Consider the following 16,260-nt stretch of genomic DNA (forward strand, 5'->3'; position numbering starts at 1 on the left):
TTACTCAAGCTAGAATCTTCCGAGCCATGCAGCTAGAAGCGCCTTCTTGCTGCATCGGGTGCCGCGAACTCCTCCACTTGGGCTGTGCATCCTGGCCTAAACTGCTGCCTTCGCCATGGACTAACAACGCATACGCGGCTGCATGCGCAACCGACTCGGGTCTGAGTTGGCATCCGTGATGGAGGGCGACAAGATGCGTCTTCACTAACAGGGCTGCATGACTTCGCTGGACGCACCCTTGCTCTGTGAACTGTACCGATCACGCATGGCCAACGCAGCGATCATCAGGAACTACTATGTCATTTTACATGCTATCTTAGATGCGACTCCAGGGTATGATGAACGCCATGCAATGCTACGAATACAATAATGATGACCTATGACGCCGTCACGAAAGGCTCGACACCTCAAACCGCTTCACTTTTCCCTCCCTTGCTGAGATAGGCAGCCATAGGGTCCGCGGCCAGTGTCCTCTTGCGGCGATACTCTTCCATTTCTTCCTCATTTACGCCTCCCGTCATCTCGTCGAGAGCTCGTTTCCGACTGGCAGCATCGTTCTTTGCTTTTTCGGCGCGGTCGGGTGCATTGGGTACGTGTTCCTCCAGGACAGCCTCTTCCTTCCATGCTATCTCCTTGGGTACTTCGTCCAGGTCAGCACCGGTGCGCATCCGATCTGCCAGCTCAAAAGCCTCCTTGCCTGCCTCGCCCGTGCAGTACGAGTTCTTGACTGTCGAGTGACAGCATGCAAAGCCCCATTGGAAGTTGGACCACCAGCTGCCCCAGACTGATGTGTGGTTGTTGAGGAGCACGTCCTCTGGGTACTTTGATTTGGCCTTGATTTTTGGTGCGCCCTTTATGCCGCCTCGCTCGTCGTACTCGACATATCGCTCGTTCTCTGTGACGGCTGTCTTTCGAAGTGAGTTGTCGGTGAACTTTTCTTGTGTGCCGTACTTCTCCGCCAAGGCCTTCTTCCTGGCTGCTGCCATCTCCTCAGCCTCTTTGAGCTGCTTCTTCCGCATGACCTCGCCGGACGTAGGATTGGCCTGTAAATGTAGCTTGTTCTTGTCTCCGCGCTCCTGTGTCTCCCAAGCATATCGCTGCGCCTTCTCAAACTCAGCTGCATCTCCAGACGCCTTCATGAACCCTTCCTCTGCTACTAGTTGAGCGGCGTTGTCGGCCGTCGCGCCGCTGTCGACCATGGAACGCGTTTTGGGGTCATATTTCGCCGAGTCGAGATCCAGGTTGAGCAGATACTTTGCCGTGTCTTCTCGTAATCGCAGGTTCCGTGTGGATGTGGCCTGTTTCCTTCCCATGTCCGTCTCGGCATCGTACTTGTCGCCCTCATCCTCGTCATCGGACTTGTCACCTTTCCCAGCTTCTTTGGCCTTTTTCCGGATCTCCTCCATGGCGTTGTACTCCTCGATGACCTCCTCAAAATGTGATGCATCGTAGCCGTTCCATCGATCGCGTTTCGCATCGAAGCCTAGTTGTACGTCTTGAATGACCTCGTCCGCCTCGATGTTCTTGCCCGTAAACTTTGCGCCTGCCTTGCGCGGCCGGCTCAAGCAGTCCTTCTTCTTGTGTGTCATGGCACCGCAGTTCTCGCATGCGCCTTTGCGGAACTTGGTCGCAGCCGGGCCGATCTTCTTGCCGCGATCGTACCATTTTGAGTCTTGCTCCTGCTTCTGCAGACGCTGATGCTCGAGGTAATCGGTGTTGTCCTCGCCAGTCTCGTCGACGGCGTAGAAGGGCTTCTTCGAAATGAACGAGGGGATGTATTCGTTGCGCTCTTTTGCCGCGGCGGAGACGTCGGGCTTCTTGGGTTGGGAGGGCGGCATGTTGGGCGTGGGAGGATGCCTCGGTCGCGTTGAGTGGTGAAGGTTGTCAGTTGGTAGAAGCTTTAGAATGGCGGCCAAAGTGGACCGCCGACTAGTGGCGTAGGGCTGGCTGCAGCGTCGATCCCGCACGTCACGGGACCACGCGAGTCCGGTCGCGCTTGTTGTGCCTCGCGTCTCTTTCACTCCATTCCGCCACCGACACCCTTGTCGCGTGCGCTGCGCGAGTTTGATTTTGGATGATCTCCTGAACACGATGCGAAACTCCACTTTCGCACACACTTCCTGGATACCGGCTGTGTCGTCATGGATACTTTCCGCTTTCGCCTGAACTGCATCGACAACTACCAGGCGGCTCCGACAGACATCGACCCTCTTCTTCGGCGCAATGCCGGTCCTGCAGGCCGGTTGGGCGCACCGCAAGTACCCGTAATCCGGGCGTTTGGTGCGACCGAGACGGGGCAGAAGGTGTGCGCTCATATCCATGGAGCGCTGCCTTACCTATACCTGGAGTACAATGGCAGCTTGGAGAAGGATGTCGGTGCGTATGTCAGTCGTGCAGTTGGTATCAAGCTGACCCCTCCTAGTCAACGCGTATATTCTGGACCTCCGCGCCTCCATTGACCACGCCCTCGCCACCGCGTACCGCCGAAATGCATACGATGGAAATTCGATCTACGTTGGCCACATATCTCTTGTCAAGGGTGTACCCTTCTTTGGATACAGTGTTGGATACAAGATTTTCTTGAAAGTCTACATGCTCAACCCTATGCATATGACTCGGTTTACCGACCTGCTGCATCAAGGAGCAATCTTGAACCGGGTGTTCCAGCCATATGAGAGTCACCTGCAGTACCTCCTGCAGTGGATGTGCGACTACAACCTGTACGGATGCGACTGGATTAACTGCGCAAAAGTCCAGTTCCGGGGACCCGTTCCAGACAGCGAAGAGGTAGATACCACTGTCCACAAGTGGCACGATGCGTCTATTCCCAACGAACTCATAGCCGATGAGGATCAATACCCACGCCAAAGTCACTGCACTCTCGAAGTCGATATATGCGTCCAGGACATCCTCAATCGGCACGAACTACAATATCGACCCATCCACCACGACTTCCTAGAGCGATCGAGCCAAATGCCACGCAATCCAGACGACAAATTCGTGCCGTCTATGGCCGGTCTTTGGAGAGACGAGACGCGCCGGCGCAAACGTCGTATGGGCCTCTCCGATCCTTCGAGCAGTCCTTTTCCTGCTGAAGTGCTTGTGTCCATGTCGGCTGATATGCGGAACACCAAGGCCGGTGGATGGATTCACGAAGAGGAGTATCGAGAACTCATCGAAAAGCTAATCATCGAGGAAAGACAAGGAAAGGGCGAAGCCAAATTTGACGGTTTCGTGAAACCCATCCCTGGCCAGGAGCGCATCAGGACTGCTGTAGAGAGTATCGAAGATCTCTATCCCGAGGTCTTGTCTACACAGCAGCTTCCAGATGACGGCATCGAGCAAGATGTCAACGCGTTAGAACAAGGTGGTGCGCCTGTTGACATTGATGCTCAGCTTGCGTCTGACGGGCCAGAACCCAGACAGCCTCACAGTGACGGTGCCATTGGGGACGGCGAAGACCACAATCCAGCGGACGCCGACAATCATTCTGACACCGAGGAAGAGCAATCCATGGATCCCCTAACAGTATCTTTACTCAAGGGCTCTAGTGATATAGAAGCTGAAGATGCACTCATCGACGAAGGAATTGATCTAGTTGACCCTGATGACGACGGCAAAAAACCAGAGTCCAGCAGCCCGATGAGCCAAAGGAAGCGCTCTCTCGAACCCGCAGAAGAAGACTACAACAAGCGTCAACGAATCCTGGCAACAACCCAGAGTACCAATAGGCGTGTCTCGTTTCGCAACGCCCTGAACAAGAACGACGATCCACCTCATCCCGGTCAATCGTCGCAAGCGAGTATCAAAGCTCAAGGCTTAGGGGCGCCGACTACTTTCTCGTTCCCTGTAGTAAAGAACCCGAATGCACCGGAGACGCTTCATCGCTTGAGTCAATCTGGGTATTCAAATTCCCAAGAAGGGCCCAAGACACCTGGGCCTAAGCATCTTACGGCCAGACCTTCGCAACTCGTTCCTGTGACCCCATGGACGCATCAAAAGACCTCGCCAATGGTGCCGAACAGTAGTACCTCGCAAGCTCGCTCCAAGGTAGCCTCTCTAGTGCGTCGGCTGGATACATCGTTCCAGCACAAGCATCGTACTGTTTACTACGGCGCGCTACCTCCACCGGCTGAGGTCGTCAAAGGCACCATGATGCATGCGGGACTTCCACCGGTAATCTATCAGGATGCATATTACAGTGATGAGAAGGACGTTCCAGATCGGCCAAGAGAGTATGCGGGTCGCGAGTTCAAACTACAAAGCACCACATTACCGTATCTTCCTCCTTTCGACCCCACTGGTAATTCTCTTGCCAACATTGGAGAGTATCCCGCAGTTGTGTTAGACAAGAAGAAACAAGCTACAATGGATCAAGAACGATCACATAACTGTGGTTTGCGTCACTGGGAACTCTCAAGACCTCCTCCTACTTTCAAAGAAGTGAAGCGCTGGACCAGCCGTCACGTCAAGCAACGCAAAGTGGCGAAGCCTAAAACCAAGGCACAAGACGAGGCGGCAACTATGCCAGTGCGCAAATTCAACCCAATGAGCCACATTTCACAGATAGAAGGTCCAACGCAGAAGAATCCTCATGGCTTCAAGTACTCACAGAAGCAAGAGACAACTAGTGTTAAGCACGAAGCTCAGTATATGAGCATCATGAGCTTAGAAGTACATGTTAACTCAAGAGGCTCACTCGTACCAGACCCGGCTGAAGATGAGATTCAGTGCATTTTCTGGAGCGTACAAGGCGAAGAAAACGCGACCACTGATCGACCGCGTTCCGGTATACTGTGCTTCTCGGAAGAAGATGGCATCGCTATGCGTATTGCTAAGCAAGTTCCGGTCGAAGTTGAATACGAGGAAGACGAGCTAGATCTCATCAACCGCGTGGTCGACATCGTCCGCCAATTTGACCCGGACATACTCACGGGATACGAAGTACACAATAGCTCTTGGGGTTACCTCATCGAACGCGCGAGAATGAAGTACGAGTACAATCTTTGCGATGAGATCAGCAGGATGAAGTCGCAGTCTCATGGCAGATTTGGGAAAGAGGCCGACCGCTGGGGCTTCACGCATACCTCTACTATCCGTATCACTGGCCGACATATGATCAACATCTGGAGAGCTATGCGCGGAGAGCTGAACCTGCTACAATACACCATGGAAAACGTGGTCTTCCACTTATTGCACAAACGCATACCGCATTACCAACACTCCGATCTTACGACTTGGTATACAAATGGAAAGCCAAGGGATCTGACAAAAGTGATTCATCATTTTCGCACACGTGTGCAACTCAATCTCGACATCTTGGAAGCAAACGAAATTGTACCTCGTACTAGTGAGCAAGCTCGCCTGCTTGGAGTAGACTTCTTTGCAGTCATTTCACGAGGCTCTCAGTTCAAGGTCGAGTCTACCATGTTCCGCATCGCAAAGCCAGAGAATTTCATCCTTGTATCACCGAGTCGGAAGCAGGTCGGTCAGCAAAATGCGCTCGAATGTCTACCGCTGGTCATGGAGCCACAGAGTGCATTCTATTCAAGCCCTGTTCTCGTTCTGGACTTCCAATCGTTGTATCCTAGTGTTATGATTGCCTACAACTATTGCTATTCGACATGTCTCGGACGTATCGTCAGTTGGCGAGGTCAGAACAAGATGGGTTTCATGGACTTTAAGCGCGAGCCGCAGTTGCTGGAATTGGTAAAAGACCACATCAACATTGCGCCGAACGGCATGATGTATGTCAAACCAGAAATGCGGAAGTCTCTGTTAGGGAAGATGCTTGGCGAAATTCTGGAGACTCGTGTGATGGTCAAGAGTGGGATGAAGCAGGACAAAGACGACAGAACCTTGCAGCAGCTACTGAATAATAGGCAGCTGGCGCTGAAGCTATTGGCCAACGTCACTTACGGCTACGCATCTGCGTCGTTTTCCGGTCGTATGCCATGCTCTGAGATAGCAGACAGTATCGTTCAGACTGGTCGCGAAACCCTGGAGAAGGCGATTGCAATGATACACGCTACGGAGAAGTGGGGTGCGGAGGTCGTCTACGGAGACACCGATTCACTGTTTATCCATCTGAAAGGACGCACCAAGGATCAAGCATTCACCATCGGCGAGGAGATAACGGCTGCTATCACCGCTGCGAACCCACGACCCATCAAGCTCAAGTTCGAGAAGGTATACCATCCTTGCGTTTTACTTGCCAAGAAACGTTACGTTGGCTTCAAGTATGAGCACCGCAATCAGAAAGAGCCCGACTTTGACGCGAAGGGTATTGAAACAGTCCGTCGCGACGGTACGCCTGCAGAGCAAAAGATCGAAGAGAAGGCTCTTAAGCTCCTTTTCCGCACATCAGACCTCAGCCAAGTCAAGCGGTACTTCCAGGAGCAATGCGCGAAGATCATGGAGGGCCGTGTCAGTATACAGGACTTCCTCTTCGCCAAGGAAGTCAAGCTGGGCACGTACTCTGACAGGGGCCCTCCGCCGCCCGGTGCTCTCATCGCTACAAAGCGTATGCTCGCCGACCCGCGTGCCGAGCCTCAGTATGGCGAACGCGTGCCATACGTGGTCATCACCGGTGCACCCGGAGCGCGCCTCATCGATCGCTGCGTCAGCCCGGAGACCTTGCTACAAAACGACCATCTCGAGCTCGATGCCGAATACTACATCAGCAAGAACCTCATCCCACCACTCGAGCGCATCTTCAACCTCGTTGGCGCTAACGTAAGACAATGGTTCGATGAGATGCCGAAAGTCCAGCGCATCCGCAATATTACGATTCCCATGACCATCAAGCACGACAAAAGCAACGCTCTCTCCTCCGGTGGCAACGCATCCCTCAAGAAAACTCTTGAAAGCTACATGAAATCTTCAAGCTGCATGGTCTGCCGTTCGAAGCTACCTCAAAATCCACCTACACATCTCCCAGGCAGCGAAAACAATCCCTACGCCGTCCTCCCACTTTGCGCAAAGTGTCTCAAGCGCCCAGCACATTCACTCCTCTCGCTCAAATACCGCATCTGGGACAGCGAAACGCGCGTCGCAGAAGTCGAACAGGTATGCCGGCGCTGCTCGAATCTCGCCTGGGGCGAAGAGATCAAATGTGATAGTAGAGATTGTCCAGTCTTTTATACGCGCATCAAGGAACGCTCGAAGTTGACTGCGCTGAAAGACAGTGTTGGGCCTGTTATTGAGCTCATGGAGAAGGTGGATGAGGACGCTGATTTGAAAAGGGAAGATAGTACAGAGAGTAGTAAGGAGTTGACATGGTAAAGTAGGTCGTTGTTACTCTGGATACCCTGAAATACAGTACATTACTTCGAGCCAAGAAACGTGTAACATGCTTTGATCTTTCCGCCCACTATCGTCAAGACATCCTCACCCGTTAACCCCATTTCTCCACTACTGGCTGTTGTGATGCCCCATTTTACTTTCGTTACCCAGATATCCTCTCCGTCGTCATGTTTGAGACATTCGACATTGCCTGCACATGATCTTCTTAGCAATTCACTTCCCCCAGAACGACGATCAAAGCTTCGATCGATATACGTACCTAAAGCAACAAACTCATTGCCCTCTCCACTCATACCCTGTATCTTCTCTACCATCTCACTGATTGCCAAATGCGACTTGAATACACCCAATGCGTCTACGAAGAGCACATCTGAACTTGGTACCCAGAAATCTGCAATTGCTTGCATACGCGTCGTCTTGTCTTTCTGACCGAAGATGTCGGTTATATTGAGGAGGGTCAAGTCAATGGCCCGGGATTGAGGTGTCGACATCGCTGCTGGGGAGTTGGAGAGAATTATGGATATGAGGGATGTTTATGATAAGATGAGGGACACTGAGACGGAATATAGAAGCTGATGCGTTCATTTTGTACTGGAGTGGTGGGAAGAAGCCCAAGGTGCGTAAGCACAAGCTATTCGCGCTAACGGTATCAGGAAAGAGATACGGCGTGCTTATGCAGCGACATGTCTGCTACAGCTCGAAAGTTTGATCAGAATGGTAAAAAGGCGGTTCTTCTATTTGCAAAACACGAGAGGATTTAATAAAGCACCTACGACACGTAACAACCGTTCCCCAAATCCACCATCTCGCCTAATTCCTCTACCTCCTCCACTTCCTCCACTTCCACCACCCTCTCCCCTGCCTTCATCAGCACTCTATCCAACGCCTCCCCTAAAACAGCCCAATCCCACTCCTGCGCAACAACCCACTTCCTCAACTCCCTCAGTTCCTCGTAAAACTCCTCAGTCAGACCAGCTACATTGTGATCAGAAAGCAAATACGAAAACAAACAAGCCTCATGGAAAACAACAGAGTCCTGCAATGTGAAGACTGGTATCGAAACTACCGGAATACCTCTCTTTGACGATGCAGAAGAATGTATGTGTCTGGTTTGGTGGAGGTGGCAGATTGCGCAGCGTTGTTTGGTTGGATCGGGGGTGGTGATGGGTGATAGGGCGCAGTAGAGTTTGTCGTTCGTTGGAGATGGTAAGGATGTTGACCAGGTAGTAGTGTAGTTCAAGGGGAAGGGTGTTGCGGTGCCGAAGAATTTGGAAGAGTTGAATTCGTTGCAGGAGTGGCCGAAGCGGATTAGATCTAGCGGGGACGCAGTCGGCTTGTGAGCAGGTGCCGGCATCTTGGACTTCGTCAGTCGGGCCATCGGTAAAGAGTGAGGCGAAGACGACTTCGATTGTGGTGATGAGAGGTCGGGAAAGGTCTCTGGTGGAAACGGTGTGTTTGGATTGTCGCAATCATTGTTCGTGAATAGTCTTTCAGACGACGTCCATTGTTGTAGACTGTAGACTGCCTCAAGAACATTGTTCAAGCAAATACAACACAGGAGACTCGTCTACCTCACCCGAAGAAGAAGGAACCAAACAGGTTTGCAGCATACATCGAGATGAAAACACGCAAAGTAGATGAAACAACATCAACGTAGCCTCCAGGGTGTTCAGCTTTTCCTTGTTTAGATATCTCATCTAGAAGAAACTAAACAGTTTTGCAGCCTACATCAAGTTGAAAACATGCAAAGTAGCTGATGTAACGTCAACGTAGGCTCCCGGGTGTTCAGCTTTTCATTATTTTGGCTACCTCCTCCAGAAGTAACTTGCGATTCAACCGAGCCCTGCGGCGAAGTCGGGCTGCTTGTCGCAGCATCTCAGGAGTAACCTCTACTGCTGGATTGGTCGCCGGTTCATCCCGAGCGTCTTCGATTGGCTCTTCGACTGGGTTATCGACAGGGCGGGGGTTCTGCGGTTGCAACATTTCGTCCAGACTCGTCTCAGATGAGCCTGAGATTGTTGTCGTTGATAGTTCTGGTGGAGATCCTGATGGCGTAGTAGGGTCTGTTGATGGCGTAGCTGATAAAACTGTTAATTTTGGCTTCGATGACGTGTGTGCATTGCTAGAAGATGAAGTTGAATCACACAATGGAGGTACATTACCTTCGCTGCTCGAGCTTGTATTCGGCGTTGTAGGTAGTGCAGGAGGTGGCGGCTTAAGCTTTAGGTAATCTATGCTTGTATGGCGTGATGATTTGGAACGTCCGGAAGATGTCTCTTGAGATTTGAGTTTGAAGACTTGCGAGAGAGAAATAGAGACAATAGAGTTTTTAAGTAAACATTTAGAGTTGGTGAACTATAGTCGAAGCAGTGGGGATTTAGTACTCGCTCCTCCCAGAACTATGGTCGAGGCAGTGGGGACTTGCTACTTCGCTCCTCCTAGTACTAAGGTAATGAGTGTAACCATGGTGAACTAGAAATGGTGTCGCGTTTTGCTGCATACACAATATTAAAATTTTACAGGTGAGTACCGCCTAAGGCGATGTATACTCCTGGCTTAAAAAAGTATTTTCGTATATTACAACATGGATCGTAGCCACACTAGCGTGGTACGTCAGTCTTCAACCACTCCCAGCGTCGTCGTCCTATTCATCCACCTCTACAACAAAGACATCCAGATCGACATCTTTGATATAGGGCGGAGGCGGGCTCGAGTCAACTGCAGAATATTCTGGCACTGTCTCTTCTTGAGCAGGAACGACCAGCCACCTATCGACTTCAACGCGAAGCGGTTGATCATCGACCAGTGCCATTTCGTAATCGATCCTTCTGCTCCTCGACCAACGCGATATCTCGAATGCAAGGCAGAAGATGAAGATGTGGAGGAAGACGAGGATGAGGACGAGAAATGTGTCCGTTATGCTGAATGGCATTTCGGAAGTGTCTTTGTGGTCAGAGTAAGGCTGCATTGTGGCGGAGGTGTCGAAGGAAGGGGTTTCGAGATTCCTGGAGTGAGCGGGCGTGCAGCTTCCGGTTGGTGGCTCTGGTGCCCCCGTGGTGGGAAGTATGAGCTAGCGAATCTATAGCTGTGTCGTGGCATTGTGAGAGTGGAGACTGTCGCATTATTAATGCGTAAGACCAGTATTTTGCTATGGCTGTGCACTGTGAGTATGGGCGAACAGTGTGTGCGGATGCGTTCGTGATATGGCTGTTGTTATCTCATATCATAAATTGATCGTACACGTCATCGAAACAGAATCTACTTACACCTCTCAAGCAGTGGTCACCATCCCCACAACGTCTTGATTGTGTCGCCGATTGTTGCTTGACCAGCTTCTTTCCTCTTCATACGGGCTACCCGCTCTTCGATAAATGTCTGCTCCAGCTGCTTTGCCACACCAGTTTGCGCCCTAATCTCACCAACTATAGCCATCCTCTCGATCTCGCGCTCTTCGGGTGACAAGCTCTCCAGCTTCTTTTGGTATTCTTCCCGTACTTCCGGCTTGATCTGCTTCCACACATCGGTATCGTCCATGCTGCTACTCGATTTGCCAATCTCAGCTATCGGCACAGCTGATTTTCCTGATGATGACACGCCGCTCATAGCTTCCGCGACATTCCGTTTTGACAATATGCTTTCGAATTTGGGCACTGGCCGTCCCTCTGCCTTGGCCTTCTCCATTTCCTCCTCCTGTTGTATCATGCGCTGGTAGAGTTTATCTGCGTGCATTTGTATCCGCTCGTCTTCTTCTGGCGACCGCTCGTCCATGGTCATGTATCCCAACGCCTTCAGGAACTTTGACTGTATGTCGTAACAGCGGTTGAACTTGCGCGACTCGCCGATGCACATGGTTCCTGCCGACCACCACGATTTGGGATTTTGGAAACACTCGAATTGGTTCATGTATTCCAGCGCACAGTTTTCCATGGCGACTCGTCCGATTGAGGCTTTGCGGTCGTTGTAGGCGTCTACGAGGTCTCGTAACTTGTCTTGTTCTGACTTTCCGCGGTTGTTGACAACGTCCTGTGGGGTGTAGGTCTTCCAGAGGTCGGCGTATCGGCCATCTTGGAATTGCGATTGCGGTGGCACATATGGCTTATCGGGATCTGTTTGTGTCTGCGATTGCGCTTGTGTGGGTGTTGGCGATTCGGCGGGCTTTTCTTTGGGAGCGGACGGTAATGAAGGTTTCGGGCCAGTGGGCGCTTCTTTTTTGAGGAAGTCGCGGAGAGATGGGTCGAGTTGGTCTTGCCCGCCTGAGCTATTCCCACTTCCCCAGAGCCAGCCCATAGTTGCGTCGTATAAATTCGTATTCGCGAGGTGAGCAGGTGAAAGTTCCCAAGTTGCGGGGACAGTGAACATGGGTCGGGGGTCCGAGCACCCGATGTCTTAGCGCGTTGGCCTCAGATGCGCCCGGGCATAACAACGACTCGATTACGCGACGGCGACGACATCAACTCGAGGAATTGTTACGACACACATTGTTATGGCGCCAGTCGGTATGTTCGTTCTGTTAAAGGATTCATAATCCGAATTTCATACTTATCAGTCTCTAGATCGCCGCGAACATCGACAACAGCGCGTGCGCGGTGCTGGGTAAGACACTCGAGAACTCCTGAGACATGCAAACGCTGACTACGACAGGCCTTCATCTGTGCAGGCGTCTTTTGGCTTCAACTTCGGCGCTCTCAGTTCGCAACCGACCAAACAACCCTCTCTCCCATCCCAGCAATCACCGCGACGAACACCAGCCCAGAAGACACCCAGGAGCGCAAATGGCTCGGCACAACGGCAGAGAAGCGCGTCGATTCAGCGTAGTACTGCATCCAAGCGGAAAGCTACACCCAAAGAAAACACGGTAACCCCTCAGTTGGGCAAGAGGAAGCGGGGCTCGCCAAATGCGCAACCAGGCGCAGACGACGCGGCAGAGGATGAGCTTAGTCCTGGCCGAGAGGATGCCGTGCGCTCCATCGAACAAAGCAGGAGGGTCGTTGGGACGGTTCTACCCATACGCGAAGAACAAGATAACGTACCAGACGAGCTATCCATATTAGAGGAGGGCGCCAGTACTGCACGCGAGACGGTCTTCGCCAAGTCTACCGTCATCAAACGAACGCCTCCACAAGCATCGTCACAAATACGCGCAACCCCTGTCAGTGCCCGACAAAAGACGCCTGCCACCGAGGGTGTTGAGCAAGCGTCAGCTGTATCGCGGCGGTCGACACTACGGCGATCGCGTTCTACGGATCCTGGCCCGGCTACACCCAGCGTACTTCCAAACGGGCAACCCAGAACTTCTTCCGCTTCACAACTCGGCGCTATTCTCGAGACACCAGCCGCAGCTTCAGTGGACGAAGAGAGCGAAGATGAGCTATCGCCGCAGCTCAATGGATCTACACCGCGGGTGGTTGGGAGCGAACCACGGCCGCAGCGAACCGCAGAGGAAGATGTTGAAATGGACGCAGACGAGCTCTCCTCACTCAGCCAACCGACACCAATCCAGCAAACGCCGGTAGCGAATGGTGCGACACCACAACAATTGAGAGAGCAACAGTCTGAAGAGCAAGCCACTCCGCCGCAGCCAGCCAAACGAGGAAGACCGCGCCGAGTAATGGAGGAACCCAAGGAGGTTGAGGTCCCCGCAACCACGGCGACGAAGCCTGCCAAGCGCGGCAGACCCAGAAAAGAAGTCGCAGTCCAGGAGCGCGGACCTCAAGCAGCGCCAGCTGTACGCGAACCAGAAGTCACAAACAGCGAGGAGCCAACACCAGAAGAAGTGGACGAGGTTCTTGACGATGTCTCTCCTGACCATGAACAAGCATCTATACACTCCCCCAAACCTACACCACGGAATCAGGACGCTGTCGAAATTTCCAGTGCGGATGAAGAGTCGGACGTGTACGAAGAACCGGAGCCCGAAGAGGCAGAACTCACTCCACGACCCAGAACGAGAAACCCGTCTCCCAAGCAGACACAACGCGTCAAACCTACGTCAGAGAAACCGCCTCGGAAGCGTCAAAAGTTCTTGGGACCCAAGCATACCATCTCTGTCATGCGCATCAAGGGCTCTGCAGTTCGAGGCATCACAGTCGCAGACACTACGCGTACCATCTTAGAAGAAACCATCGACCACCGCTTGAGCCGTATGGCCGAAAAGCTGCAAGCCTCACAAGATTCCACCCGTCGCAAGGAATATCGAAGTGAGATCAATCTCTCGCTCTCTTTCAAGGAGAGCCTCAACGAGAAGTTGCTCGACTTGCAGGACGCAAATGATCTCTTGAGCACCAACTTCAAGAAGATCAAGTTGTTCAAACGCGGTAATGCTGAGCTACGTAGGGAAATTCTCAGTCTCCAGGACAGCAGGCAAGAGATTGCTATCGAAACGGACGATGTTCAAGCACGATACAACGCCGAGAAGGCCGAGGTAGATGCCAGAAATACCCTCAGCGATGACATGTTTGAGATCGAGGCTGCAATAAAGAACGGTCGGAAAAAGGCACGCAAAGAAGGGAGGGAAGAGGAGGGCCCCAATATCCCCCTTCCTATGCTGCTCCAAATGGTCGGCAATGACGTCACTTCTCTAAGTGGCGGCCTTCTGGCTAATGTAAAGGGCTTCAACGGGCTCTTGGAAAGAGCTGCAGGCTTTCTAGAGGGAAGAGCCTGATTGCACAGCGAATGGCTGGATGAAGTTTCTTGTGTGTACTTTCGGAAAGATACCCGGCATTATCGCCACCTTCGATATGATATTTACCATTCTCACATTCTGCACCCTTTCAATCTCCTAATGTCTGCGGACGCACAACAGCATCTGAAAAGCTGATCATGATGTCTCATATACGATCGGGTGTATTTGGCAAGAACACCTGGGGTAGTCGCGTGTCGTCTAACATCGGTCAAGCGACTAGTCTGCATATGCCAAGAGGCGCCCGCTTTCATGCACGGTTACGCAAAGGTGCATCACCTAAATGATATTGGCGCGCTGGAACTTGCCTGTGCGCATCACAGGGTCCATGGGCTACGGCCTTAACTCCCCAGCCTGCCGGTTTGCTCTCGTTTGACAGTTCTACCAAACCTTTGTCTGTCCGCTGAGCCATTGCAGCCAGTACCGGCGCTCTTGCCTTTCCAGGAACCAAAAGCCAGGCAACTCAACCGACGTAATCACAATCCTGCGTCCTGTATCTATCAGGGAACTCTTTACCAGAAAAAGCAAACATTTATAAAATTACGTGGTTGAACGTGCGCTTCGTTCTAATCAAGACCCTGTTACATGGCCAAACGGGAACCGGCGGGAATACGTTACACGACAAACTAGCTTGAACCAAACCTGGAACTATCACCAGATATCTGACACAGTTTCTTTCACTACTCCCACAGCAGCTCACCAGATCAACACACCGCTCAATTGAGGTCTAGGTGGTTGTTCGTCACGGTTCACTTACCAAAACTATGACTCGCGGAAGCATCACCTGCGACACTAGTGTCCCAAAAACACCGACGACGGAGCCAGCACCGTCCACGCTGACAACAACCTCGGCCGATTTCAAGACCCCTAAACCTCCTCTTACCTCGCAGACAACTAAATCTCCACGCAGCCCATCAAGCAAATTCTCGTTTCAGGAGCAGCGGCGAAAATCGTTCTTGGAACATCTGAAACGATGGCACTTGAGCCACGAATCGAGTAATTTCTTTCAAGGAAAACTCAGCCTACTACCTTCTGAGCCTGAATACAACGAAAACCTCGAATTGGGTAGAAGTGTAACTTGTATTTTGACAGATTCGAGTTTTACGGACTATAGGAAGACGGTTGCTATTAAGCTTTTTGGACCGCAAAAGGACAGCGTAAACGGCAAGATAAGAGAATTGGGACGGGATATCAAGAGCAGGAGCATGGCTTTACTCAGCAGCGAGATGAAGCTCGCGGAGGACAAGAAAGAGGAGGCATGGCCGTCACCAGAAGCCATATCCGGCTCTTCGAACAGCTACTACAACCTCGTCATCCGCTTCGGCTCAGGATGGCTCTCTGCACGCGACTACTTCAACAGACTCTACTTTCGGCACCTCGCTGCCCGCTTGCCAGGCCGGAGTAGCCACTGCGTCGCCAACACAGCCGACTACGTTTTCCGCGTCCGATCCCAAGCTCTCGGCCCACCACCCTCAAAACGAGACACAGTACCCATTCAGCCACTCTTCCACCAATTCCAACGCCTGCCCACCGAACTCCAAGAAATGATCCTCATGACCGCCGCCGGACTTACCCGGAACTACGACCTCACCAACGACGCGCGCAGGAACTGTGCCAGAGCATCCGAAAGGGCCATCAGTTTATCAACCTTACTACGCATCTCACGCGGCATCCACAACACAATGCGCCCATACATAATGCGCAGCACGACCTTCCATTTCGGCCTCAGCGGAACGACAAACTTCCTCTGGCAATGCGGCCCGACTTATCGTCCCCACATTAAACGCTTGGCCTTCCATTTCGGGAAGAATGCTTTGCTTCATTGCGTGCGCTGGTTAGCCTCTGATGCGATTTTCGAGTTCCTAGAGCCGCCGCAGCCGAATGGAGGGACTGGGTTACCGCTGTTTTGGCGCTGTCAGTTGAGAGCTCTTGCCAAGGAATTGCATTTGCGGGAACTTGTTATTGATATTGAGGGGATTCCGAAGGCGGATGTTGCTATGGTGGTTAGGGTTATGACAGATGCGTTTGGGGGTGTGGAGAGGGTGAAGTTTGTGGAGGGTTCGCCGCCTGGGAAGACAGAGTTTGTGGATATGAGGGATGAACGGTTAGCGGGCATCGGCAAGGAGACTTGGAGGGAGCTGGTCAAGGGGTATATTGGGAGGTATGAGCGCCAGATTGGGTGGCATAATTGGCATTTTAAGATGGATTTGGTGGGCTTGAAGGAGCATGAGCTGGATGCTTTGATGGACAAGGAGGCGGAATTTTTTGATAGTTGA

General features: G+C 52.1%; 5 protein-coding genes across 5 annotated transcripts; 3 read left to right on the plus strand and 2 right to left on the minus strand.

The window, feature by feature from the left end:
- Positions 1 to 407: 407 nt before the first annotated feature.
- SLU7 (mRNA splicing protein) lies at positions 408 to 1,838 on the minus strand (the record flags this gene model as incomplete). The annotated part of the gene is made up of 1 exon (XM_051496593.1): positions 408 to 1,838. The coding sequence occupies one exon, from the start codon at positions 1,836 to 1,838 to the stop codon at positions 408 to 410; it is 1,431 nt and encodes a 476-aa protein (XP_051353313.1).
- A 303-nt stretch (positions 1,839 to 2,141) lies between these two features.
- Positions 2,142 to 7,284, plus strand: J4E92_005211 (uncharacterized protein; the record flags this gene model as incomplete). Its single annotated transcript, XM_051496594.1, has 2 exons — positions 2,142 to 2,376; positions 2,423 to 7,284. 2 exons carry the CDS (start codon positions 2,142 to 2,144, stop codon positions 7,282 to 7,284), a joined length of 5,097 nt encoding a protein of 1,698 aa, XP_051353314.1.
- Positions 7,285 to 10,587: 3,303 nt separating this feature from the next.
- On the minus strand, positions 10,588 to 11,592 carry J4E92_005212 (uncharacterized protein; the record flags this gene model as incomplete). The annotated part of the gene is made up of 1 exon (XM_051496595.1): positions 10,588 to 11,592. One exon carries the CDS (start codon positions 11,590 to 11,592, stop codon positions 10,588 to 10,590), a length of 1,005 nt encoding a protein of 334 aa, XP_051353315.1.
- Positions 11,593 to 11,788: 196 nt separating this feature from the next.
- J4E92_005213 (uncharacterized protein) lies at positions 11,789 to 13,966 on the plus strand (the record flags this gene model as incomplete). The annotated part of the gene is made up of 3 exons (XM_051496596.1): positions 11,789 to 11,801; positions 11,859 to 11,898; positions 11,947 to 13,966. 3 exons carry the CDS (start codon positions 11,789 to 11,791, stop codon positions 13,964 to 13,966), a joined length of 2,073 nt encoding a protein of 690 aa, XP_051353316.1.
- A 782-nt stretch (positions 13,967 to 14,748) lies between these two features.
- On the plus strand, positions 14,749 to 16,260 carry J4E92_005214 (uncharacterized protein; the record flags this gene model as incomplete). Its single annotated transcript, XM_051496597.1, has 1 exon — positions 14,749 to 16,260. The coding sequence occupies one exon, from the start codon at positions 14,749 to 14,751 to the stop codon at positions 16,258 to 16,260; it is 1,512 nt and encodes a 503-aa protein (XP_051353317.1).

The sequence above is a fragment of the Alternaria infectoria genome (genome assembly GCF_024043175.1).
Source record: "Alternaria infectoria strain BMP 0036 chromosome Unknown scaffold_7, whole genome shotgun sequence".
In the NCBI taxonomy this organism is placed as follows: Eukaryota; Fungi; Ascomycota; class Dothideomycetes; order Pleosporales; family Pleosporaceae; genus Alternaria; species Alternaria infectoria.